This window comes from Brienomyrus brachyistius, chromosome 2, assembly GCF_023856365.1.
Source record: "Brienomyrus brachyistius isolate T26 chromosome 2, BBRACH_0.4, whole genome shotgun sequence".
Taxonomy (NCBI): domain Eukaryota; kingdom Metazoa; phylum Chordata; class Actinopteri; order Osteoglossiformes; family Mormyridae; genus Brienomyrus; species Brienomyrus brachyistius.
Window position 1 is genome coordinate 31,230,586 of NC_064534.1, and position 25,594 is coordinate 31,256,179.

Genomic DNA, 25,594 nt, shown 5'->3' on the forward strand with positions numbered 1-25,594 from the left:
AATGTCCATGTTATTGTCATTGCTACAGCTAACAGCAAGAACAACTAGGATTCATTTATTATTGCTTCTGTACTTTTCGTTTGGCAGATCCACGTTCGAGACATTTTGAACTAAATATACTGATGTTTTGTAAAAAAAAAAAAAAAGACAGAAACACTCTGATTGATACATTTAGGAGGGTGTGGCCACTTAATTGACATTCATAACTCATTGCATCAATCTGATCAGTCAACCAATCGACAGCCGAAAACATTATGATTGACTCCCTCAATGACAAATAACAACACTGAAAATTGTTGAACAAACTTAATAGAGTCCATTTATTATTGGAGGCACCTTGGCCTGCAATAAAAGCACATCAGCATCCTGTAAACCATGAATATATTCAACCCTAGAATAAGGATGGTATTACTCCCCCTGCAGAACACAGCGTAGAAGAACATGCTGGCTACAGACTGGAAAACTGAGCTTTTAGATTATAGAAACAGCCGGATTGTCTATCCAATCCAGTCTGCTGCATAGATGGACTTCCAGGTATTTGTATGATTCCAAGATACCTGCAGTTCTGGCAAATGGGTAAACAAACTACACAAGTCCAGCTGCTATTGCTTTGGATACAAGCATGCCAGGTGCCCCTGACTGGTTTTACAGTCACCAGTTGCAAGATGTCGGCCTATATGAATATCCCAACACTGTTCCATGTTGAATGCTATAGTGTTTTTAAAGTTGTGCAAACAACCAAAAAAAAAAAAAAAGATTTCATAGAGAAAAATGATTGGAAAGGTGAGTATAATCAAAGCTCTCTGGGGTTTGTTGCTGAAGAGCTACGCGAGTGTGAACCAAGGTCACCGCGCTTCAGCCGAGGGCTGGATTTCTCAGCTGCTGCACCTTTAAGAGCACAAGGTGTGGCCTAATAAAAAGAACGTTACCGGAAGAACCTGCGCAAATAAAACAGGTACATGCGTGTGCAGGTTCCGCACCTGTTACAGAACTGAAATAGACTGTTTTTCCGCTACCAGCGCCTTCCAGCGAGTCTAGGCTTTCATTAAAGTTTAGCTTCCCCTTTTTAGATTATGTTTAGTTATAATGTTTAAATAGTTAGATGTTTCCATAACACTGCATGAAACAGATTGGGCGTAATATTACTGGCCTTTTGTCCTGTATTGGTTTTGTGAATGGGAAAACTTTCGTACAACTTGCAGTCATGACAAGATTACCAAAAGTAGTTCTTATCTTTATGTTTTTGCTTTTAACAGGTAAGATCTCGCCTCTATTCAAATATCTAAATCGTATAATGTTTGTAGATATATATATATATATATAGTTTATTGTACGGTTTATTTGTATGGTTTAATTTAATTTTTATTTTTAATATCGTTGAGTAGATTGTTTTCGAATTTTCTTAAGAATAATATTCTTATATATGAATGAATATACATTTTTTTCAATAGGATGTCATTTTCTTATTTATTAGTTGTTGCGGTGGTTTTTTTGACAGCGTTTTCTGATGTATCTTTTATTATTATTATTATTATTATTGCGAAATAATTGCGCTTGCACAGGTGCGTGTGATGGGAAGCCTACGGAGACGGTGCTGGGGGCTCCCGGAGGCACCGTCACGCTGCCCTGCGTCGGTTCTGCGGAGAATCAGACTTTATTCTCGACGTCGTGGTTCAAGGAGGGTAAAATTGTAGCGAGTCGTAACCAATCATCAAACATCACCATGGCGGAAGACAGTCGCTTTTCTATATCAGACCGCCAGAACCTGACAATCACCAACCTGAAGGAAACGGATCAGGGCCTGTACAACTGCAATACTTCACGACAATATTTTACAGTCCTAGAAGATATTCAGCTGTTGATAGTCAGTAAGTTGAACTGAATGTTTTTTTCTCTCTTGGTGCTGTGAACTGACATTTGTAATTTTTCTTGGGGAGGAAGGAAACCACATTCAAACAGGTTTTGCTGGATGGCTAAGTCATTACAGGAGTGCTTTGAAAAGCCCTTGTTAAACACTTTCAGTACTGTCCCAGTATTTAAAATGTCACCAGTCCTAATGATAAAATAACAAAATTCAATTTTGTCTGAGATCTAATTTTGTCAGTTTTTTTTAGATTTAAAATATTTCTAGCATGATTTATTAAGTAACAAAGTATTGTTGTTTACATCGCATTTTCATGAGAGTCACAAAGGTTCTTCACATGATGGATAGTTCAGCATATTTTTACTTGCCCGATGACATTGAGAGAACATGTCTCACTTATTCCTTTGTATTTTTTAATTAGCAACGGAATGGAAATGCATTTTGTAAAGATCTAGATCTTGATCATTACCTTGCGCTTTTTAGGGGATCCCTACTTGTCCTTCTTGGCTGGTTGATGCATTCTGATGTTCCAGGTGGTCCAGTCCAGGTGGTGATGGATATCCAGCCCGCTACAGCGCTCACCCATGACACCTTTTTCGTCAACAACGGTTCTAGTGTAACTATCAGGTGCTCCAGCAAATCAAACCCATCGCAGAACCTCTCCTTGATCTTTGAGGATGTCAAAATCTTGACTTCAAGCCCCCTCTCATCACTTGAATTTCACCTGCACAACATCCAGCCGACCAATCAAGGGCTGTACCGCTGTGTGGCCCGGAATCTTCTTTCCAATGTTACAGTTACCAACACAACCCAGCTGTTTGTATACCGTAGGTACCACGGATAGGTAACAGAAGCATGCATTTAACTTAGGAGCAGGTGGAATACGGGGGTGAAGAGTTTAACCAAGAATGTCAAGGATATTTGGGTCTGGGTAGGTTTACTGAAATGAATCACTTTTGTAAACATGCAGAAATCATAGACACTGTCAGACTCAACAGAGGCAGCCCTATGTTACGATGCATCCTTTTAAAAAACACAACAGCCAATAGCCTAATCAGAATCAGTTGGGCTTTAGTTGCATTGATGAATCAACTTATTTGCTTGCCTTTCACTTACTTTGCCTTCCATCAATTTGATCATATTTCCTTCACCCCGGCTGCCTTTTCTGTAGATGCTCCTGAAGGACACCCAGAATGCTACAGTAAGACAGGAAATGATTCTACCGAACTCCTATTGCACTGCAGCTGGCCTGGAGGTTACCCTGCACCCACGCTGCGCTGGGCAGAGGTGTTGGGTGCCCAGACAACCAAGAAACCTGTGCTAAATGTTTCTAATAATGCTGACACCTTGGAGGTGTTGTTTAACCGGACATTGCTGTATGATAGACAGCCTCTGGTATGCGTCAGTGTTTACCAGACCTCTGACTTGGTGAAGACAGACTCTTGTGACATCACCCTATGTAAGTATCTTGCAAATTTCTATTGATAGAGTGATTTCCTGGAAACAAGTCTTGGGAATAGATGTGCATGTTCAGTCTCCCTAAAAGCTTTTATTGCATCTGTTCATCTTGAATCAGGGGTTATTTGATTGTGGAATATGTCTATCCAGTTTGGAGCTCTTTAAACTGCCCTTCCTGTTGTCCTTTTGCAGTGTCGCCTTATCCTGAAGGAGAGCCCCTAGTCACTGCAGTGGAAGGCGGCAACATCACGTTATCCTGTGAAGAGGCAAGATCTGTCCCTGTAGCTAAAACTACATGGAGAAGGACACTAAAGGAAGATGTCATCATCCCCAGCAGCAGACATATCATCAGTCAGGAGGGTCCCATGCTCCGGCTCACGATTGTGAACGTCACCCAACAGGATGAAGGAGCTTACTTCTGTAGGAGTGAAAATCCCGTCCAGGATATAGAATTAGAGATCATCCTAACCGTCAAGTGTGAGTAGAATGGATTTCTGCCATCAGCATTTGCTTCCTATTTTTGGTGGGTGACTGAGTGAGTGAGTAAGTACAGTTTCACGTCGCAGGTTCTCAGATTAAATTACTTGAATGGTGGGTATTCTGACTAAAGCAGGCAGCTCAGGAATGCCATCCAGCTGGTTTTTTCTTGTGAAACAATTATTTTTGCCAGGAGAAGGAAATAAATAGCTGATAAGATCAGTAGTCTGCCAGCGGTCACCCATCCACATGTAGATAGGTTGACAGACATATGACACTGACTCGTATGTTTTCATATACAAATTTATATATTAATTATCTTCCCCTCTGTGCACAGTGAAAGAATATAAAGGCTGCTGCAACAGATTTACAAGAATTTAGCCTTTTTCCTCACCTAGACGAAGCTCTGCCACATAATGACGCTTTTAAAGATCATTTAGACAGTCACCCTATTTAAGCATTACTGAAACACTCTGCTGGTATTATTCAGAGTATGTGAAGCAGATGGAATTCAGACTGGTGAGAATACGAACCACTGTATCATGATAATGTTATTGTAGCTCAAGAGGAACTGGAGGAGTGAAAATTCTGGATCTTGAGCGATTAACATGCAAATGGCCTGAGCCTCAGGAATGATGCAATGTGCTAATTCTAAGGGCTGCTGGCAGCATGCAGAGGTGCAGGGTGAAGGTCTGGGGGGCGGGGGGGGGGGGGCAGCTCTCAGGTCACGCATCATGACCAAGGGCTCTACTAGAACTCTGCCGCTAGAACCACAAGGGCAAACATCCAGGCGGAACAATGTGTACTGTGTTAAATATTTAAAATGCGACTGCAGCTCCTCATCCAAACCTCCAGCAATCTGCCCACAAGCTCTGCTCTCCTTGGATGAAGTGAACCTCCTGTATTCACCTCCTCTGCACATGGGCACCCTCCCACACACACACACACACACACACACACACACAGAGTGTACACAGGAACTGAAGGTGCCGGAGCTCAGTAAATATATATTATATATATTTTTCACTGGCATGATTTTCCTCAAATCCCAGTTTGACTTTTTGTGCTAATATGTTTTGTGTGTGTGTGTGTGTGTGTGTGTGTGTGTGTGTGTGTGTGAGTGAAGCTGAAATACATCCTGCATGGGATGCCAGTCCATCACAGGGCACACACATGCATGCACACACACACAGTTGTATGCTATGGATAATGTAGGGATGCCACTTAACCTAACTGCCTTCATTTTATTTCATTCGATCTCTTTTTTTACAGCTTCGGCAAGGAACACAGGTGGAATAATTGGGGCGTTCCTAGCAGTCTTAATTTTCGGAGCAGGGATTGCCATTGGTCTTTCAGCCTACCGGCACCGTGACAGGATTTGCCTGGGTAAAACTTCATTTAAATGTTTATCCATAATAGACTTTATACAGGTAGTGTAAAGGTTTTGACTAATACGACCGGAGAAGCGTGTTAGCATTGATCTGTAATTTAAGATACTTCAATTTTATACTCCTTGTAGCATTAAATTGAACTTTACAATACAATGAGTGAATAATTGTTGTCTTTCTGTTGCAGGTAATGCCTTCATGTGAGTAAATCTCGCTTTCTGCTTGCTTTCTTGTGCTCACATTACTGTTTGCAATGGTTTTTTTTCTTCAGATTTCTTGGTAATATGCGCCTGTAGTAATAGTGACATCAGCAGGTACCTTAGCCCCTGTACTGTCCCTCTAAGCCCTTGTGCTTTTCGCTGCAGTCACATGGGTGAAGAGAGGACTGACGTGTTCAACCTGGTCGAGTCGGAGGATGAGAATGAGGAGGTGGTCGCAGACACAACGATGACTACCGTTGCAAATGGCCACCCTTCGTCTCTCGTGCAGGTCCACTGCTTCCTGTCCAGTAAGTCACACCCTCCCCCCCACTCGCCCGCCCTCAGAGAACTTGCTGGAAAATAGTTAGCTGAAGCCAGTAAGGAATATGGGGTAATAGATGGTGAAAGCTATTTTTAATTCCCTTAGGCGATAATGAGGATCAAGACGGCACCCCTACAGAAGAGAGAGACAACGTACCCGCACCTGAACAGCCTGAAGTCACAGAGTGACCAGATTTACATGAAAGTCCTCGTTTTGCGATGAATGTATATTCCCTGTGTGAATGTGAGCTAGTGGAATGTCAGTTGATTCTACCAATGTGTAAATGTCTTTTTTTATAGTAAACCACCATGTCATTCTTAAATTCAGTACTTTGTGTTTTAATATTCAGGGTCATTTGAGATGTTTTGAAATTTTCTTTAAATTCTCTAAATTTATCTGTATATATGATTTTGTACTTGTTTACAGTGAATGACATAAAACTATTAATTGCCTTTAAAGTTTGTAAATATCTTATTGGTGATACGTGTTCTCATTCGTCAGAGGTAAATCGACAGTTCCAGAGTGGTTACAAACCACTTAAATGTGAGTATTTTAGGTACTTGGATCTATATAACTTAACGTGACAATTTAAATGGAATGTCTCTAAATATAATGATACAAAGGTCTGAGTGTTTTTTTTTTTTTTACTTTAAAGTCCACACTTCATAATGTGCTCTACATTTTATATTAATGTTATGGCTGAGTGGTCCTTGGAATCCTATTTCCTGACCCCCACCCCCCAGAAACCAGGGGCCCCATAAAGACAGAATATCTAGGAGTTACATTTAAGGATATGACACAGAATTGTCATTTAAATAATAGCAACATGCATGTTATTCGCATTTTTAGCGATGGTTCTCAGGGTAGACAAAGCTGCCCTCGCCCCAGCCGTAATGGACTATTCTACTTTGATACTCTGCAGCTTTCTTTTGCCACTGAATTTTACCGGCTGTTGACTGTCAATCAAACTGGCACGAAGTAGCCTAACAAGAAGGAACAGCACAAAGACACAAGACTAACATTACACCTCCCTTGTCTGATACTGTCTCGCTAGAGTGGTAGACAGACGCAGAGAGAACACAACGTATGCAAAAATTCAGGACTAACCTCAGCAAAAGAGGGAATGATCTTAAATCTCTCTGGTGCGATACCCTTCAGTCCTCCATCAGCAAATTTTACTGAGAGCGTTAATTCCTGCCTCCATCCTCATCGGTAAGTTTTATCGCTGGAGTCACACATCTTGATTAGAATATTATTGATCTTCCATCGTTTTACAGTATGTAAAACCCATGTCAGCCTAAGGTCCCCAGAGAAGTTAGTCCGCCCCTAGATGAGACGCATGTGCAGTTCCTTCGTCAAAATATTTAATAATCAACAGTTACATTAGATCAGTTAGTATGTTAAAATGGCTTGAGTTCATTTTACTTTTTAGTGTTGCTAGGTGTAATTAAATACAATGTACTTGCTTTGTACAGTGATATCTATTTTGTCACGTTTTATTTTGTTTTTTGCTACAATCTTTAAAATGCAAAACCATATGGTCTTCCATCCATCTGTTGTCAATAAACATCCATCCATAGATATCCAGAGAGATATAATCCCTCCAGCGTGTCTTGGGTCTGCCCCGGGGCCTCCTCCCTGTAGGAGAGGCATGGAAAACCTCTCCGGGTAGCCGCCCAGGAGGCATCCGCACCAGGCGTCCAAACCACCTCAGCTGGCTCCTTTCGATGTGGAGAAGCAGCAGTGCTACTCTGAGACTCTCCCGGATATCTGAGCTCCTCACCCTATCTCTAAGGGAGAGCCCAGACACCCTGCGGAGAAACCTCATTTCGGCCGCCTGTATCTGCAGTCTCATTCTCTCCGTCATTAGCTCATGACCATAGGTGAGGGTAGGAACGAAGATGGACCAATAGATCGAGAGCTTTGCTTTCCAGCTCAGTTCTTTCTTAGTCATGACAAGCCGGTTAAGCGCCTGCAAAACTGCAGACACCGCTCCGATCCGTCTGTCCAGCTCTCGATCTCGCCTACCCTCAATCGTGAAAGAGACCCCAAGATACTTGAACTCCTTCACTTGAGGCAGTACCTCCTCCCTGACCTGAAGAGGGCAACCCACCCGTTTCCGGCTGAGAACCATGGTCTCGGACTTGGAGGTGCTAATCCTCATCCCTGCCGCTTCGCCCTCGGCTGCGAACCGCCCCAGAGCACGCTGGAGGTTCCCGGCAGATGAAGCCAACAGGACGACGTCATCCGCAAAAAGCAGCAACGAAATCCTGAGGCCACCAAACTGGACACCCTCAACACTCTGACTGCGCCTAGAAATCCTGTCCATAAACATTATAAACAGGACAGAGGGCAGCCCTGGCGGAGCCCAACACGCACTGGGAACACGTCCGACTTATTACCAGCAATGCGGACCAAGCTTCTGCTCCGTTCATATAGGGACCGAATCGCCCACAATAATGGATCCCAAACCCCAAACCCCCGAAGCACCCCCCCACAGAGCATCTCGGGGAACACGGTCGTAAGCCTTTTCCAAGTCCACAAAACACATGTAAACTGGATAGGTAAACTCCCAGGCCCCCTCCAGTACCCTCGCAGGGGTGTAAAGCTGGTCCAGTGTTCCACGGCCAGGATGAAAACCACATTGTTCTTCCTGAATCCGAGATTCGACAATCGATCTCACCCTCCTCTCCAGCACCCCGGAATAGACTTTCCCAGGAAAGCTGAGAAGTGTGGTCCCCCTGTAGTTGGAACACACCCTCCGGTCCCCTTTCTTAAATAAGGGGACCACCACTCCGGTCTGCCAATCCAGCATCACTGTCCCTGACCTCCACGCGCTGTATAGAAGGCGTGTCAGCCATGACAGCCCCACAACATCTACAGCCTTTAGGTACTCTGGCTGAATCTCATACACCCCGAGGGCTTAGCCAATTTATCCATTTAGCCAACCTTTGACTGCTTATCTTGGACCTGGTGGTGGGTGACTTAGAGTCTATCTGAGGTGGCATAAAGCAGGTGTGCACCTTGAATGGTACGCCAGTCCGTCACAGGGCACACACACACACACACACACGCATGCTAAATCTCTTTGGGGGGAAAATACTGTTTAGTTCAACTTAACCTTCCTATGGTGTTGGGGTCGGCACCGACCCGTTTGTAAGTTTTAAATACATACAAGCACCACATAAATTTGTTTACTGCACCAAGGCTTTTTGACTTTGTCAGGAACTTCTATTTAAACAGATTTTTTTTTAAATCACTAAATTATAAATGCTCTGGTCAACATTATGACAGCTCTGCTGTTGGGGTCGGCAACCGACCCCTTTTTAATGCATAAAAACACCACATGAATTTGTGTACTACTGTACATCAGGAAAATATATATTTAAAAAAAAATACATAAAAAAACAATCTACCATTTTACTATTTTTCATTGAAAACGAGAAATATGCTGTCAAAAGAAAGGTCCAGAAAGCCACAATAAAAATATTAAACCAATCTTTTCATGGAAAAGGAAGCCTAACAAGGTAACCAAATAGGTAAGAAAACAAACTGGATGATAAATAATTGTTTTGAGGGTATTTTATGGCTGATTTAAGACACGGGTCGGCACCCACCCGTCTAACATAAGAGATGCGTACAGAAAGCGAACACAGGACGAAGGTTAAACGCCCGTCCAGGAAAAGGCAGGACTGATCCTTAAGTCGGCCGCAGGCCCTGTCGTCGTTTTAATTAGATAAAACAGAGCGATTGTCTGGGAAAAAAACTAAAACAAAACGTGAAGACAGTGATGCATGACAACAGCAACACGTGTGCAAGTCAGGTGGTAAAACAGGAAGGCTGCCTGCTGTAAGAGGGGGGCCGTTTATTTCCGGTATTGAACCGTATCCTACGGCGGTATCCGGGCGAGCTTGACGTGTGCTTGGCTTTCTAATTATACATTTACTCATCAGTATAATTATAGTACTTTGTTACAGAGCCGGCTATGTTAGCTAAATGCCGCATTTCCGGAGTGACAGGCTGCCCGGCTCTCTCTGCTTAGACGGCGCCGATCGGATTCGCTTGTCGGTCGTACGGCCGTGTTTCGGACCGATGCCGGGGGCGAAACGGAAAAGCACGTTGCGGGATTGAGGAAAAGCCGGAGTGGTGCGGGGAGGAGGACGAGGGCAGGGATGCAGTCACCGCCGTGTTCGTCAAAGGATGAGCGACGCGGGGCAGGTAAACGCGTCCGCGGGTCTGTGTAAGGAAATGGCGTTTGGACGCAGAAAGGGGGAGGAGTGGAGGCGCCGGAGCACGTCTGCACATCGAGTGTTCGGATCGTATTTATAATAATAATAATAATAAAAATTATTATTATGATGCAGCGACGCCAGGCGCGCTGATGTTGGAGCTGAAGCCTGTGCACCCGCCGCCGCTGGACGGACGCGCAGGGTGCGAGACGTGGAGCGTGCGCTTCTCCCCGGACGGCGGCTGCTTTGCATGGTCCCTGGGACACGGCATCGTAAAGCTGCTGCCTTGGCCCCTGCAGGACGTCGAGTACGTCGTGCATTGCAGTCCGTGCGTCCTCCCAGCCCCCGCTTACCGTGTCGCCTACCTAACCTCATGCTGTCACGTACAGGCGACACCGGAGCGCGGAGATGGAGGAGGCCCCGAGGAGCAGGGAGCGGACACTGCAGTGCGGCCACAGTGTGTGGAGCCTGGCCTTTGGACCTGTTACCTCCAAGTTTGCAAGCCACACAAATGTCAAAGGCGTACCGCCCGAGCTGCTTCTGGCAACTGGCCTTAACAACGGAAATATTAAAATATGGGAAGTGGCTACAGGTGTGTTTTTAAGATTATGAAGCTATAGCAGAAATTCCTGACATTTTTAATGCATGGTTGGCATTTGATAGCCTACATAGATGCAGTAGTACACTACAGGTAACATAACTAAGCAGGCAAAACATTTTGTTTAGATGGGAAATACTGTTATGCAGTGTCTAAGGAATTTGCAAGGAAGCTATTATAATGAATTTGTTGCTATTGTCATAGAGGTGCATGGTTTGGGGGCTGGGGGTGGCTTGGCGGATTAATATACTGGTTCAAATCCCAGGTTCGAATTCCAGGTTCAGTGGGGTGATGTCACCACTGGGCCCTTGAGCAAGGCCCTTAAAATCCCCTACAACGTAAAAATACATGTGAATCCCTCAAAATTCAAATGTGATTCCCCCCCCCCCCTTAGCATCCTATGGGTAACCAGCATCAGAATTTACATTCTTTACTCATTATACTTTAACTGGCAGTACAGTGGGTCAGTGATTAGCGCCTCACATTTCCATGGTTGTGGGAAATACTGCCCCACCCAGATGCACATCTCTATCTGTCTGTGTGGGTGTCCAGGAATGTGGTTACATGCCTGTGAATTGTATGCAGTATAGAAGTGTGTGTCCGCTATACTGGGATCCTAATCAAGGTCCAGTGTTTTTCCTGGAATTGGCTTCAGGCCTGCCAAGAATAAATGGCTTTGGAAGATGGGTTGTCATTGGAGGGATGTGTGTTCTCTCTTTTCAGGAAATCAGCTTTTCCATCTGACAGGCCATCAGGGGGTCGTTCGGGACTTGGCTTTCACGCCGAACGGAAGCCTCACGCTCGTGTCCGGATCTCGGGACAAAACGTTACGGATTTGGGACTTGAGCAAACCAGGTGGGAGGAGCCCTTCTCTGGCCTGTTGTCCTGCTTGCCTGCCCGTAGTGGCAGGCTGTGTATGGGGATGGCGTGATAAACATCCATTTGAACACCTGGCCTTGCCTCAAGTGTTCCTACTGGAAAAACTGGTATGACTTCAGCATGGTGTAGATTCATGTAACTGAGGGCGTCAACAAGCTGTGAGAATTACTGGGAATTCTGAATTATGAGTAACTCTTCAAAAACATGGGTGGTGCAGTTACTCGCCATGTTCTCATGTAGACTCTTGTAACACAGTTGTCTGAGGATGTGGACTTTCGCTTAATTAGTGTCTTTAAATTGTCATCCGGGGGTTCCCCCCAGGCCATGCAGTGGGTCTCTGGGGCCAGTTCTGACCCTGCACTGGAGGGCTTTTAAAAATGTGACATTTTGGAAGGAGAAATTGAGGGAATAAACGTTAAACGATTGGAATAATTTTCTAAGTCATAAATATAAGTTGTGGTTTATGCTGTGGTGACTTCTGCCAGAAGAAACTAATGTCGTCGTCCCCCCCCCCCCCCCCCCCCCCCCCCCCACCAGGCAACAACTTCCATGTTCTGACTGGTCATACAAGTTGGGTTTACAGTTGCAGTATCTCCCCGGACTCTAGCATGATTGCATCTGTTTGTAGGGGGAACACGGTAAATCCCTTTTTTTGTTTAATTAGGCAATCTGTTGTTTCCTGGCTTCTGTGTCTCTATCGGACTGGTTTTTCTGGCTGCTCCCCTCTCTGCCCAGAGGGTGTACCTTTGGAGTCTCCGCTCTTACACCTTCATGAAGAACCTGCAGGGCTTCGACATGTTCCCCGTGTCATGTGACTTCTCGCCTGACGGGGCGCTGCTGGCCATCGCAGCTTTCGCCACAAGGTGGGAAATTGACGTGTTTGACCCCCACTCCGGCGAGCGTCTCATCGTGTTGAGGTAAGATGCCTCTGCTGGAAGGGTGTGGGGTGTGTGCACTTGTCCATGCTGCCTGTGTTGCAGAAGCATCATCATTAACACGTACAACACATTTAATCCAGGGCTGTTTTTGTTCATCAGGGACTGTCTATACTGTGATCACGATATCATGAACACGCCGATCCGCGCCGTCTGCTTCTCTACCGAGGGCCTGCATCTGGCTTTTGTCACGGAGGACAGGTATGATGACTGGAGAAGCTCCGTTCGTTATGTCTCCATTCACAGTCCAAAGAGATGTTAATGTTAGTGGCTGCTCTCGACAGGGAAGCATGGATATGGAAGATGGGGGGGGGCTTGTGTCATCCCATCAGACGCAGGGGGCCTTATTTCATGGTTGATCTTGGTGATTCCCAGGGCAATACGGATTTGGAAACTGGGTCAGGACAACCCAGCCATGGAGACTGATCTCCTTCGCTTCTCAAATGGTCTGTGCTGCACATTCCATCCACATGGAGGCGTTGTTGCGACAGGGTAACGGCAAACCTTTGGTCCTTGCAATAAAACCGCAGTGCTTTATGTATTACGGCAGCAAATGGGTTTGAACTCAGTTTCTGGCTTCATCTGAGCTTTCTGATGTTGGCAGCACTAGGGATGGACACGTGAAGTTCTGGAGGACGCCCCGACCTGTGCCGAGTCTTAGCCACCTGAGTCGGGTGTCCCTGCGGTGCCACACCTCTACCCACCAGGTGATGGCTCTGCCCATTCCCAACAAGATAAAGGACTTCCTCACCTACAGGAACCTGCGGGGGTGTCACGAGGCTCGCTGTGGGATGCACCAGCTACCGCTAGACTGAACGGGGACTCAGGACCCTACAGCTTTGTGCTGAGGACTCCTCTGGTGGACTGGAGCCGCGCAGCTGTGTAAATAAGCCATAGTGAATGGTGCCGAGGACCAAAACGACTGCTAGGGAGCCAAAATTTTAAAAAATCAACTGACATCCCACTAATGACCTTGATATCAGCCTTTTTTGTTGTTACTATTAATCATCAAAATAAGTCCCAGAATCAGGGCTGACAAGTTTCTTTGGAATCCAAGTCGGAACTGGTGTTCATGAAAATTATAAGCATTAGCTGCTCGTATTGTGGGTGAGGAAATAATTCAATGCTTAATGTGCACAAGTATCAAATCGGGAACAGAAATTATCCATTGGAAACTTCTCACCTTAATATTCAGTTATGAGTAACTTTCAGGTAATATTCTGTATATTTATAGATAATACTGATATTTCTCAGTCCTCTGGTTCTCTATTCTGTTAATCTGCAGGTGGAGAAATAATCATCTCCTTTTTTTTGGGGGGGGGGGGGGGGGTCTTGGTGTGAGGAAATACTGACATGACATAGCAGGATGGATGACCAGGGAAAAAATAACCTCAGAACAGGGGCAAGAGTTCACATTGTGTATCACATCTCCCCGTAGATACAGCACATCCCTTACCGATATAACTCTTTGGGAGGAAGGTTAACTTCCACTCAGAAATAGAAACGACCAGCCGTGTTTAATGAACAAACTACTGTGTAAAGGGCGTGTGGTTTAATGTGGCACAGAGAGGCTCAAAGTACTGCTCTGTGAAACAAATACTCATTTCCGGTTGGATACATTTACTAAATAACATTCCTTGGTCATGCAAGTGCAAAATATTTATTTCGAAAATCATTAAAGCATTTATAACTACAAAAGTGTTGTCTCTTGGGTTGGGGGGCCACCACAGGGAGGGTGACGGCTCATGTGCTGCTGACCACCAGGTCTCGCACAGCCTGGAATGCCGCCACCATTGAACTCAGCTGAATCTTCTCACTTGTCCCAGACGCTAAGCGGTACCTGATTTACAGAGATGGAACAAAAACACTTAATCTCCGATAGTGAGACTGTTCCCAGTTTAACTGTAGACTAAGAAGCCTTAGTTGTGGCTTGATACCGAGAAGATGGTGGGAGTTTTGGCCCGGAGTGAAATGATACTGACATCAATATCAAAACTAGACAATATGTCGTCTGTCTCCTAAGATGAAGGTTGACGTGTAAAAACTCTGACCTCTTAGGGGAAATCAAGCTCAGCCTACTTGGAATGAGCTTCTGCAATCCAAAGAGCAGAAACCACGCACAGGGGTTTTGTTAAGTACACACAGCTTGCTGACGCACTCACGCCTTTCACTAAACTCCAACCCTCACCTATCATTTCCTGAAACTCAACTCAATGACGTGGGAAAATCAAGCAGATTAAGATTAAACACCCAACTCTTTAATGAGCCCTGATTAATTATGAGCAAGACGACTCGGCCAGGGCACGTATCTGACTTAGTTCCCAACCTGCCGGGGAAGAATCGCAGCTGTGGATCATCTGTAACCGTAACAGACTAATTTGCGTTGTGTTCCCCTCATATAAAACAACCGCTGCTCAAAAAGCAGCAGACATATGCTCAGCGAAAGGCTAACATATCAAGATATTCAGAAACATAACATATGAATTGCATATTTATTACATCTATTACCTAAAATTTGGATCAGCCCGTTGTAACCCAATTTAAAACCCCAAATACTTACTCGATGTCCGCCAACTTGATGAGCAAGCCTATTCGAATCGACGGTGGGGAAGTCCACTGTTCAAAAATAAAATTAAGTTAAATAAATCATCAGCAACTTTAAAAAATAAAGATAATATCCTACGGCAGTGATTAACAGTAGTAGGAGGAACGACAGAGCACATGCTAAAAAATGCTGTGCTAGTCATTCCGAAACCCATGAGTGATGTCAGCAGCCTGTCTGACTGGGCAAACGGTCTGAGTAGCACGATGGGACAGGAGGGGGCTCGCTGGTAAACGGGCAGAGCTGCAAGCGTGGCTTTCACTTTTCTGGAAAGAGCTTCTGCCCAGGCAGACGGTAAACAAACCCACATCTATTTTTGTTTTGGTCTGAAAATTTTCCTCTGGAAACAGAAGCGTTTCCACCTGAGTCTGTGACAAAGGACAGGGGCCCCCCGACTGCCTGCAGATGGGGGGGGTTACTGCATTCATAGGATGGCATTTGGAGGAGAAAAAAAATGCACTGTGGTCACATCATAAAGGAGCTTTCAGGTCTAACGGGGGATTCCCTCAAAGTTATTCCAAGAGGCTTTGTTGAGAATCACTATTGGAACATCATGCCACGTTTTATCTAAACACCGTCCAGCAAGGCTTTCTTTGTGTAAGGCTTTTGTTTCAACCATTCTTTAAAAAACACTGTTGCTTCAGGCGTTTGACATTCAACAGGGGAGATACACAGACAAAGGCTCCTGTCAAGTCTGTTATTCCAATGAAGTTATAGAAATAAAGCTTAATATTTAACACAAGTTATACATAACAAGATAACTCTGCTTTTTGTTTTTGTTTCCCACCCCCAACTTAGCAGAAGTAAAGCGTGCGGTAAATTCAATGCTGGCAAATGGCTCCTCCTACAGTAGGAACGTCCCGTTGCCATGCCAACCAGAAGGGTCTCCAGGGAAACCGGAACAAGAAAACATCTACACCGTCACTATGCAGATGGTGTCAGATCCAGGTTTAGGCCTCTTCTGGGCATTGCCCCGCGCTGGGCTCTACTAAAGCCCACTGCAATGAGCTAATCCTCCGTTTCACACCGGTACTTCATGTTTAGACCCAGCGGAGGATTTCAGACAGAGGCTGTGACCGAGTCAGGATGCACGCCATAATGCATCGTGGGAGAATTTTACCACTGAACTGGGGAGTTCTATGCATATACTGAGTCGATGCGGTTTAACGACATGACATGTGTGTCTACTGCATTTCCAAATACCGTCCCACTCGGGAAGGGAGGGGGGAGTGCAATACCTCTGTGGATGAGAAGATGGACCTCAGTCAGGATGTCCTGCAATGCCAGGCCTTTGAGGGTTTTGAGATGTAGGATCTCTGTGGGAAAAATTAAGGACGGACACTTATACACGCCCAAAGTCCATTGAATTAGGACACTATGTACTAGCAGGACAGGGAAATCGGACATCTTGATATTCAGTGTTACCTCCAAAAACCAAGGGGGCACACAGACAGAGTTCACAGAGTGAAAGGTCTCCACCTCACATGGAGCACAAAGCCCTGGGTGCATACCCAACGCTTGTTACACACACCTGACCTCAGTGCCATCAAGCACAGTGATCCCTTTAAACCACACCATGTAATGGTCAGCAAGACCAATGACTAGCCTGTTGACTACCCCACAATTCTCTTCCAAGCATCATCTCTCAGGAATCCTCCTGCATCTTCTTTACATGGTACGTCGTCTCCCAATCAGAGGGGGTCACACTGAACATGAATACAGAGATTAATGTGTTGCTGCTGCTTCACTGAGCGATTTTAACTGCCAACGGTCACAACTAAGACAGACCAGAAAACAATGTTGAATAATTACTTAAAAAAATAATTTGTAATTAACTATAATAAATTTCTGCCTCAAAAAGTTAGTTTCAGGATCCATTTCTGGGATTGTCAACAAAATGTTAATTGAAAGAGAGATTAAAAATGCCCAAGTTAAAGTGGAAGGGAAAGAAATGCAACGCAGGATGCTGAAGTTACTTAATCTGTTAAAGTCATCAGGCTTCCTGCTGAGCTGAAACATTCGCTGTTTTTAACATGACAATGAGAGCCAGTTTACTAGTATAACTCATCTAAAACCAAAAAATGTTTACTAAAATTAAAAAACAAATTATTTCATCATAGCTGGCCAGAAATTAGAAAAAGCCAACTCAAAATTTTTATCTGCTTGAAGAAATGCAGATTTGAAAAAAAAATATATAGATTTTATCAGAAACTTTTTTATCTCAACACAGTGCAGCGTGTGGTTCAGTGCTCTAAGCCTGTGTGCTTGTAATCACAAGGTTGCCGGTTCAAGCCCAGCCTCAGCACGTCTATCCCCCAGCTCCCTGGGCGCCCCAACAGCTGGCTGCCCTTCGCGGACAACTTACTCTACAAAGAGCTAGTGGAGGGAGGTGTAACATTTTTATTGACTAAATAGTAATAAATACATTTTTTGAGGAAGTAGATTTTGCAGAGGCGATGGACGCTTCTGCCGTCTCTGATAAATCCTCTCTGCTTTCCGCCCAGAAGGATACGCTTGTAGGCCGAGGTGAAGTCTTTGTTCAGGGCCCAGTCCAGGATGTTGGCGATGTCCGACTTCAGCGGATGGCCTGTGCATGTGTGCACAGAGTCCTCTGTCACCTTCCCGTATGCCATGCTGGTGCTCTGCAGAAGACCGGGCCCGGGGGGTGAGGTGGGGAGTGGGTGGTGCCAGGGTGTAGGTGCACGCAGGACATTCACGTACCTGCAAGATGTTTAAGGCCTTCCGCATATCTCCCGAGGACAACGTGACCAGTGCCTTCACTCCATCTGGGCTGATGTCAATGCTGCAAAGACATGCTTCATGATTAGCCTAGCGCCCTCATCAGGTCAATCTGTGTGGGCACAGTCAAAAACACCATGGTTGCTGGTTCTAGTCCCACACAGGACTGCACTGTGCTCTCCTGAGTACGGTACATGCCCTGAACGGATCGACCGAAAATATCCAAGTGATAAACGGGTAAAAGTCACTTTGCCAGAAACCGGCAGTAACAAAATACTAGAAGTATGTATTTGCTACCATACAGATCATATTCAAAAGAAAAACACATAACAATATACATAAATGTATAAAATATATAACATATGAAATATTACTTGTGTTAATCGTACGTATGAATACATATCTATATGCACAAAACAAGAATTGTCCCCTATAACATCTCAGATAAAATAAATGCCTATAAGTGAGAATAGGTTTTGCATTATTTTTATTTCTAATTACTTTAGAACTGTAACTTTCAGAGTTACACATATTAATAAATTTACTCTTAAAGGTCACTTTCAGTTGCTGCTTGTTCTTCAGTGCCATCAAGGAAGGGCAGGCAGAAGACCCCCCCCCACACCCCCTGCCAAGAAACATACTTCTCCTGCTGGGTGACATACTCCAGCCTGGGGACGATCTGGTCCCGGGACAGCGGGCCGAAGCGGAAGCGTGTGCACCTGGACTGCAGGGCTGGGATGATCTTGGACAGGTAATTGCAGATCAGGCAAAACCTGGTGTTCTCTGTAAACTTCTCGATAACTGCATGACAAACAAATAACACAGTGGGGCGATTACTCACGCTTGGACGACCGATGGATTCCTCAGTTAGTAACACTGCTGCTTAGCGGATTGATGGCGTGCAATTAATTAATTAAGCAAAATAATCTCCGTCCTTCCAAACCTAGCCCCACTTCCATGTGCTTCCTGTCACATGGCCCACTTATCTTGCCAACTAGCAAACAGACCTAACCCAGTAAACCAAAGACTGAGGTAAACAAGGGCTCCGGCGGTAGCGGAGCCTCCAGAAATTACGCTCTGCGAGGTTGGAGCCAGAGCTGAATGCAGAGTCAGGATACAGGCAAGCAGGCAGTGTGAAAACCATAGGCTCGTCATTGGAGACCTTGGCCATTTGGTGCTCAGCGTGAAGAAAGGCGAGGCAGATGGTTTACCTCTCCTCAGGGCGTTCTGTGCATCCTGGGTCATGGCATCTGCCTCGTCTAATATAACCAACTTGAAGCCTTTCCTGGAGGCAGGAGAGCAAAAAAAATATTAAAAAATCACACATACACCATATTTCATCAATGGAGAGCCTGAGATCCACACAGGGGCAATGGGGAGAGAGCGCGGGGGGGGCTCACTTGAAAATAGTCCGTGTGCTGGCGAAGCTCAGGATGGGCCCTCGGACGACGTCAATTCCCCTGTCATCCGATGCATTCAACTTTTGAAACATAGGCCAGTCCAATTTATCAAATGCTTTATGCAAATATATTATCCAAGTGCAGGCGGCTCAGCTACAGTAAAGTAATTATTTACTCAGTTCTGTTTCAGCCATTTTTCAGTACAGAGGTCCCAGTTCAAACAGAGCTGTGTGACCTGTCCGTAACTGCCTCGCCTGATTTAAACAATCACGGTAAATAAAAGATAAATAACAGTTTCAGGATAAAGTGATTTATTGCAGTGACTGTGTACTAGTGGTGGGAAACATAAGATTTGGAAACCCATGGTAGGCAGGATCACTGGTTGATTTAATATAAACGGAAACCCGTAAGTCAATGGGAATCTGGCTAAGTCCGCGGTGGGTGGGATCACTCGTTAGTTTCACATAAACAGGAACCCATAAGCCAATGGGAATTTGGCTAAAACTTGACTGGCAACGTGAGAGATGGGATACCTCCAAGACCATGGAATTGAACTCTTTGTCCTTGTACAGCTGCTTGGCACAAGCGAGAATAGTTGAGGTCTTCCCCGTTCCCGGAGGTCCGTAGAAGAGGAGATGCGGCAAGCGGTCCTCATTGATGAACTTCTGAACTGAAACATACACCCACGGCGCTGCTGATTACCTACGCTGGCCAGCATTACTCAGCTCTGTCACACACAGGCAGTGGGCTACCTACTTGTACTCAGGATGTCTTGGTGAGAGATGAGATCATCCAACGTCTGTGGCCTGTACTTCTCAACCCTGCGAGAGTAATGCAATGAACTTGCAATGAACGCCAGTCATGTGAACACAGAGTGACAGGCTGTCAAGCTCCACCCAGGCCCCCAGGGGTGGACTCAAAAGCCACCTCTCTGAACAGCACATCCACTTTCGTTACACTGGCACATATTTGACAATGCAGGGCTCCAGACTGTGACTATTATATTAGTATGACTAGGCACACCAGTACGACTTGAAATTTGTTTTTCCTCTTAAACCATTATCGTATATTACGTGAAACATTGGGAGGGAGCGAGGATTGGTGTGTAGGGTTGGATATTGAGAACTGGTTTCAAGTTATAAACAGTTCTAAATGTTCAAGAACCGGGAATTTGATAAGACATTTGAATTACGGTTGCATTTATTGATTCCTACATGCACGCTTTTAATCAACTATGTAAGGGTTAATGCACGACAACTCCACTTAACAGGTTTTTACTTGAAATTATTGTCATGTTTACGAACCAAAAAACGCATTTACTAAGAGACTTAATATTTAGGTTTGGATGGTATAATGGCACCACAGCATACCACGGTATTTCCTTTTAGTGAAGCTGTATCTTGGGGGATTTCAAAATTCCGGAATAGTTTTGCTTTTTAAAACAGTCTAAATACTTGAATGTAATGTCTGGACGGTATCAAAAGTTACGCATCACCAATTAATTACTATTAAATATTTTGGTTAAATATGACCCAAGCCACTGTCATTAATTGAGAAATACTCCAACAACAACAACAAATTTATTTTTGTATAGCGCATTATCACAACATTACATTGTCTGAAAGCGCTTTACAGCATCCTCACCCAAAGCCCCCAGTGAGTAAGCCAAAGGCGACAGTGGCAAGGAAAAACTCCCTAGAAGGAAGAAACCTTGGGAGGGACCAGACTGAAAGGGGGAGCCCATCCTCCAGGGGCCGGCAGGGATTGTCAAATAGAGAGACTCCATTACTAAGACAATAAGCCAGTGATTAGTTTCGATACTGACTGCTGCTAAACCGGTACTAGAGTTTGGAAAATGGTACAATACCAGCATTTTGAAGAAAAAAATAAAAACAATATGTTTATTTATGTGAATGGCTATTTCATCTGGCTAAAAGGAATCTGTCTCATTAAGCTCAACGCTGATAGCAGTAACTGTGCATTAGTGGAGGGGTGCCCAATACATCGATCGCGATCTACTGGTCGATCGCAAAGCTAGAGTGGGTAGATCGCAAGGCATAAAAAATAGAGGAAGGATGCCGCGATCAACCGCGCCAGCTGCTGCAAAACTCCAATTTATTTCTACTAAACTTAAGAGGGGGTATAAAACTGAATGGGGGAGCAGGACCAAGTACGAAGCCAATAACCTACCACTTCCATGCGGAATGGAAGGAGGAGTTTTTTCCCCCCACAATGTCATATTCGAATTGCGTTCATCTGTCAGTCTACCGTTGCTATTGCGATGAAGGGAAATGCGAGCGGCATTTTGGACTGTTCATAGAAACTATGACGTTAACTTCCCTCCGAAAAGCGAGCTGAGAAAGAGGGAGGTGAAGGAACTAAAATCCCAGTTCAATTAAAAAATGCTTAATTTATGCCAATGGAAATTATTATTATTATTATTAATAATAATAACAAAGAATACTCAGTATATCTATAAATAACTAAATGCTTTGTATTTTTATAGTAGGTAGATCATTTTGATTTTGTCATTTATAAGTAGCTTGCAAGCTGAAATAGTGTGGACACCCCTGGTCTACTGGGATGTGTGATGCTGCAAGAAACACCAGAGAGCAACAGCAGAGAGCGGTGCACTTTTTCCACTTTGTTCAGAGGTTAGACTGGAAGAGACTGCAGCGGCTTCAGCAAAGCCTGAGCTCGGTGACAAAGAGGAGGCCTGAAGTGAAATATGGGGATGTTTCAGCTCTAAAGTCAGCAAAAAGGACGAACCCCTAATCAAAGCAGCACCGCTCTTCAAGGGCTGTTTTGAAGTGCATCTCACAAAAGGAGGCAAACACGTGAAACCTGGAGAGTGTTCATGAAGCAGGATTTCACAGTTAGCTGGGTTAACTAAAGCTAGAAGTCATGATTGTCCAAAAGGAGTTTAGTTAAGGAGCATTTCTATTGGATTATCACGACTTCTGGCTTAACTTAACCAGCTAACTGAGAAATCCTGCTTCGTCGAACACCACCTAGCCAAACAACTGTTGGACAAATATCCCGACCTTATCAACGAATTTAAAAACAGACAGGTGATAGCTAATTCGTTCGCTCCCCTATTTCGTCCATGAAAGAAATCAAGAGTGATGAAAAAGTCTCTCCGTAGCGGTAACATACATATTCATAAAGTTTACAGAGATGCGTGGTTCCATTTCATGAGTGACCCAAACTTAGCAATTAATTCAACCCAACAGACAAAAGAATGCTTGCCTTTTTGACTAATACACTTAAATTTTAACAGACCTGCCTGCAAATGGCCTGAATTTCATTAAAAACATTTTTGTTTGACATAAAGCACAATAACGACATTTAAGCACATTTCCCCCTTTTTTGTCTGAAAAATATAAATACATATATATACAAAAAATAGCATCAGTATTGAAACAAATATTTTGGCATTGCAACAACACCACGGTCTTCATGTACAAATGTGGCTTAAATGGACATTATATGTATTTTTAAACACATGGCTACAGTGGATGGAAAGTGTGTCTGTGTGTGTGTATACACAAACACACACAAATTCATTTGGTTATTGTTTCACTAAGTTAGCCTCAAGTACCATGCGATATTAAGATGCGTTATGGATAAAACCTGATTTATGTACCACTTACCTATTTATTATAAACTGGACCTGTGTTCCATCCAGATTAGGCAGATTAAACAGAAAAGTATTACTGACAACAGTGGCAAGCCTCTGGTTTTATCTTTAAACACCCTGTTTTTCTGTTAACAAAATATGGAAATCACATAACTGCTTTAAGTAACCTTTGTGGTAAAAGCTGATCTCTTTTAAGGGAATAAATGCAATGTTTTGTTATTAAAATTTATAATCTGGAACAAAGAATCAATAAGAACCGGATTTGATGAGGAGAATCAGAATCAGATTTGGAATCAGTAACATCTAAACAATACCCAACGCTATAACTGTGTGTACGTGTGTGTGAGAGAGACAGCTCTCCACTCTAATCACGCACAAACACAAGGCTGTCGTCATCATGACAACGTGGGTTGGGGGCGATCCTGCACAGGATGTCATTTGCCTGTGTTCGGTCCATATACACTCTCGCTTGTCTCTTTGGTGACAACGAACTTTGGTGTTTATGTTTAATTAAAAAACAAAAACATTTAACTTAATGATTATTCTCTTAAAGCACTACTTCTACTTTTTTAAAAATAAAACAAGACCTTGTTATTTCTGTAAATTATATGTTTATTACTAAACCATTTATCAGTAATACGGATAAGATGGCATAAAAATATGAATGTGTTGCGTTGCATGTTGGTTAAAATGGTGCACCTGCATTTTGTATAGGTGCTCCTAAAATATTCAGTAAGGACCCCCAGTGCTACAAGTGGAAGAAGTTGGTTTGGAGACCTGCAATGTGTTATGTTTAATTCACTGACCACTTTCATACACAAGCATAAATACATCTGCTCTCTGCATGTAAACGCTGCATCTAGAATTTCATTTAACTTAAAAGAAGCACTGTCAATCTGCTACATACTTGTAGGATTAAGGGTGTTATGAAGGATTGTAGCTGTTTTGCGTATAAATCAATGTGCCATCCATCCATCTTCCAAACATGTATTCTGAACAGGGTCATGAGGAGACCAGGAGCTGGTGCCAAGTCTACAGGCCACATTGGTCAATCCATCACAGAGCATGTGCACACACCCTCTCTCTCACATACTGCAGGCAATTTAGAGAAACCAATTAGCTTAATTGTATGTCTCTGGACTGTCTGATGAAACCAGAGTTCATGGAGGTACACACAGACTAAAAGCAGGTTTCGAACCCACTCTGGAAGTATGAGGCAAAAGCGCTTAACACTGGGTAACCACTCATCACATTTATTTTAAAATATTGCGACTAGTAGATTAATAATAATTATGTGTATATTATTCATATAACTTGTTTGATATATATTTGAATTTTTGTCTTTTTGACTTTTTTTTTTTAACTAGCTCCTGTTAGAAAATCTGACAGGATTTCCCCCTAAATCATATTCAAATGGAATTTTAATAAACGACGGTTAAATTTAACCGTGGCTGCACATTTCCAATCATCACTAAATGAAGTGTATCGTAGAAGAGCACGGTGGGCGGGGCTTTTTTGTGCTATCAATCACGGTATTGGACCTTCCCCGTTCTCGGTTACATACTACTTTGCGATTGGGCTACCCCAGTGATTGGCAGCACGGGTTAATCCCGCCTACCACTGGTTCAGAAGTCTCCATGTACCGATGCCCGGTCATAATAAATATTTGTTTACTGGCTACAAGTATATTAAGCCAGGTAGCTAATTCGCAGTTATAATAGTTATATATTTTTTTCAATTACCGAATTGCTCTTGGCTGTATAAATAACACTGCAATATAAGAAGAAAAAGCCAGCACAAAGAGAAGCTAGTAGGGAAGCACCAGTTACTGACACCCACCCCTTGCAAAGAAGCACCACATTTTCTTCAGTGATTAACGATCTTACCACGGTAGATTTCTTGTCTGTAATGCCGCTTTACTCGTTGAAGCCATGTCCTCTTGCTACACTTCCAGCGTGTTTTTCATGTAACTCACACAAACAAATTTCTGCAGAGCGCTCAGTTGGCGCACTTTTGCAAAGTCTGCGCCAATCCCAGATTCGCACAAACCGCTTGACGGCAAGCTATCATCCAATCGGATGCTTGGCATAAAGCCCCAGAGGCGGGATTTACTGCAGAAGGAAACGCGCAACTTTCGTTTTCCTCAAGTTCCAAAACGCAAATGCTGCGCTTTGCGCATACGTGATATCGTCACGTATACTCTAAATGAACTATTGCAAGTACCAATATTGACACATAACAATAACAGGTACTAGGTGTTATAAAGATTTCCAGTCGATATGTTGCATTTTACATATGTATATTGTCAACTTGTATTTAAATCGGTTTAAAACCAGGGATTAAGAAAACACATGTCCTTATATTTAAACGTAGCCACTTCTTTATTAGCAGAAGGTAGGAACTGGGACAAGAAATGTTTAACAAAATTATGACTTGTCATGATTTTGACTGGGAACTTGACCTGTCAAACGTGCCCTATAGCATCAATAAACGGCGATCATGTCCAATTATACTTCCGAGAAAGCATGAAAACATGAAAACTGCCTTAGACAGCGGCTACGCTTTAAACAGGATAAGGTAATTGCATTATTACTGTATATTATTTATCATTCATATTAATTTATCGAAACCACTTATACAGCTCTCATTTTTTTTCTCCATACTGCATAATAGTACAGCTTATACTGATCAGGACTATATAAACATTTTTAAAAAATAAATTTATAAATTAATCCATACAACTACAGCAAAACGACGCAAAACTAATAAGCCGCCAGTTTTAAGTTAAATTTGCTTACCTCTGCTGGTGCACTACAGTTATAAAGAAAGCGAGTGGGGGGCGGGGGGTGTCGGAGGGTGAACA

General features: G+C 43.7%; 3 protein-coding genes across 5 annotated transcripts; 2 read left to right on the forward strand and 1 right to left on the reverse strand.

The window, feature by feature from the left end:
* Positions 1-942: 942 nt before the first annotated feature.
* vsig10 (V-set and immunoglobulin domain containing 10) lies at positions 943-6,333 on the forward strand. Of its 2 annotated transcripts, XM_048995823.1 has the most exons (9): positions 943-1,256; positions 1,563-1,868; positions 2,398-2,691; positions 3,036-3,323; positions 3,515-3,799; positions 5,072-5,185; positions 5,375-5,387; positions 5,553-5,695; positions 5,815-6,333. In XM_048995823.1, exons 1-9 carry the CDS (start codon positions 1,121-1,123, stop codon positions 5,895-5,897), a joined length of 1,662 nt encoding a protein of 553 aa, XP_048851780.1. In that variant the 5' UTR covers positions 943-1,120; the 3' UTR covers positions 5,898-6,333. The 2 variants fall into 2 exon arrangements, 1 of the variants encoding a protein (XP_048851780.1); XR_007385448.1 differs by lacking the exon at positions 5,375-5,387.
* A 3,049-nt stretch (positions 6,334-9,382) lies between these two features.
* wsb2 (WD repeat and SOCS box containing 2) lies at positions 9,383-14,048 on the forward strand. Of its 2 annotated transcripts, XM_048995856.1 has the most exons (9): positions 9,386-9,927; positions 10,074-10,245; positions 10,328-10,530; positions 11,260-11,391; positions 11,953-12,053; positions 12,151-12,332; positions 12,453-12,551; positions 12,726-12,842; positions 12,955-14,048. In XM_048995856.1, exons 1-9 carry the CDS (start codon positions 9,882-9,884, stop codon positions 13,163-13,165), a joined length of 1,263 nt encoding a protein of 420 aa, XP_048851813.1. In that variant the 5' UTR covers positions 9,386-9,881; the 3' UTR covers positions 13,166-14,048. The 2 variants fall into 2 exon arrangements, with proteins under 2 accessions (XP_048851823.1, XP_048851813.1); XM_048995866.1 differs by lacking the exon at positions 10,074-10,245 and having other exon boundaries at positions 9,383-9,927.
* rfc5 (replication factor C (activator 1) 5) lies at positions 13,992-25,344 on the reverse strand. Its single transcript, XM_048996014.1, is given in 12 exon segments — positions 13,992-14,190; positions 14,911-14,957; positions 14,959-14,966; positions 16,191-16,268; positions 17,465-17,594; positions 17,674-17,755; positions 18,333-18,492; positions 18,903-18,976; positions 19,092-19,171; positions 19,625-19,761; positions 19,848-19,912; positions 24,618-25,344. Coding segments are annotated over 12 exon segments (1,005 nt in total). The 5' UTR covers positions 24,665-25,344; the 3' UTR covers positions 13,992-14,093.
* Between the last annotated feature and the right edge of the window lie 250 nt (positions 25,345-25,594).

Excerpts from the sequence above, each read along its gene's own strand:
- wsb2 (XM_048995856.1), top strand. The coding sequence starts at position 9,882 with ATGCAGTCACCGCCGTGTTCGTCAAAGGATGAGCGACGCGGGGCAG. Across the intron at positions 9,928-10,073 it reads GGATGAGCGACGCGGGGCAG|CGACGCCAGGCGCGCTGATG; the intron begins GTAAACGCGTCC and ends ATTATGATGCAG. Across the intron at positions 12,843-12,954 it reads GGAGGCGTTGTTGCGACAGG|CACTAGGGATGGACACGTGA; the intron begins GTAACGGCAAAC and ends TGATGTTGGCAG.
- vsig10 (XM_048995823.1), top strand. The coding sequence starts at position 1,121 with ATGAAACAGATTGGGCGTAATATTACTGGCCTTTTGTCCTGTATTGGT. Across the intron at positions 1,257-1,562 it reads TATGTTTTTGCTTTTAACAG|GTGCGTGTGATGGGAAGCCT; the intron begins GTAAGATCTCGC and ends GCGCTTGCACAG. Across the intron at positions 2,692-3,035 it reads AACCCAGCTGTTTGTATACC|ATGCTCCTGAAGGACACCCA; the intron begins GTAGGTACCACG and ends CCTTTTCTGTAG.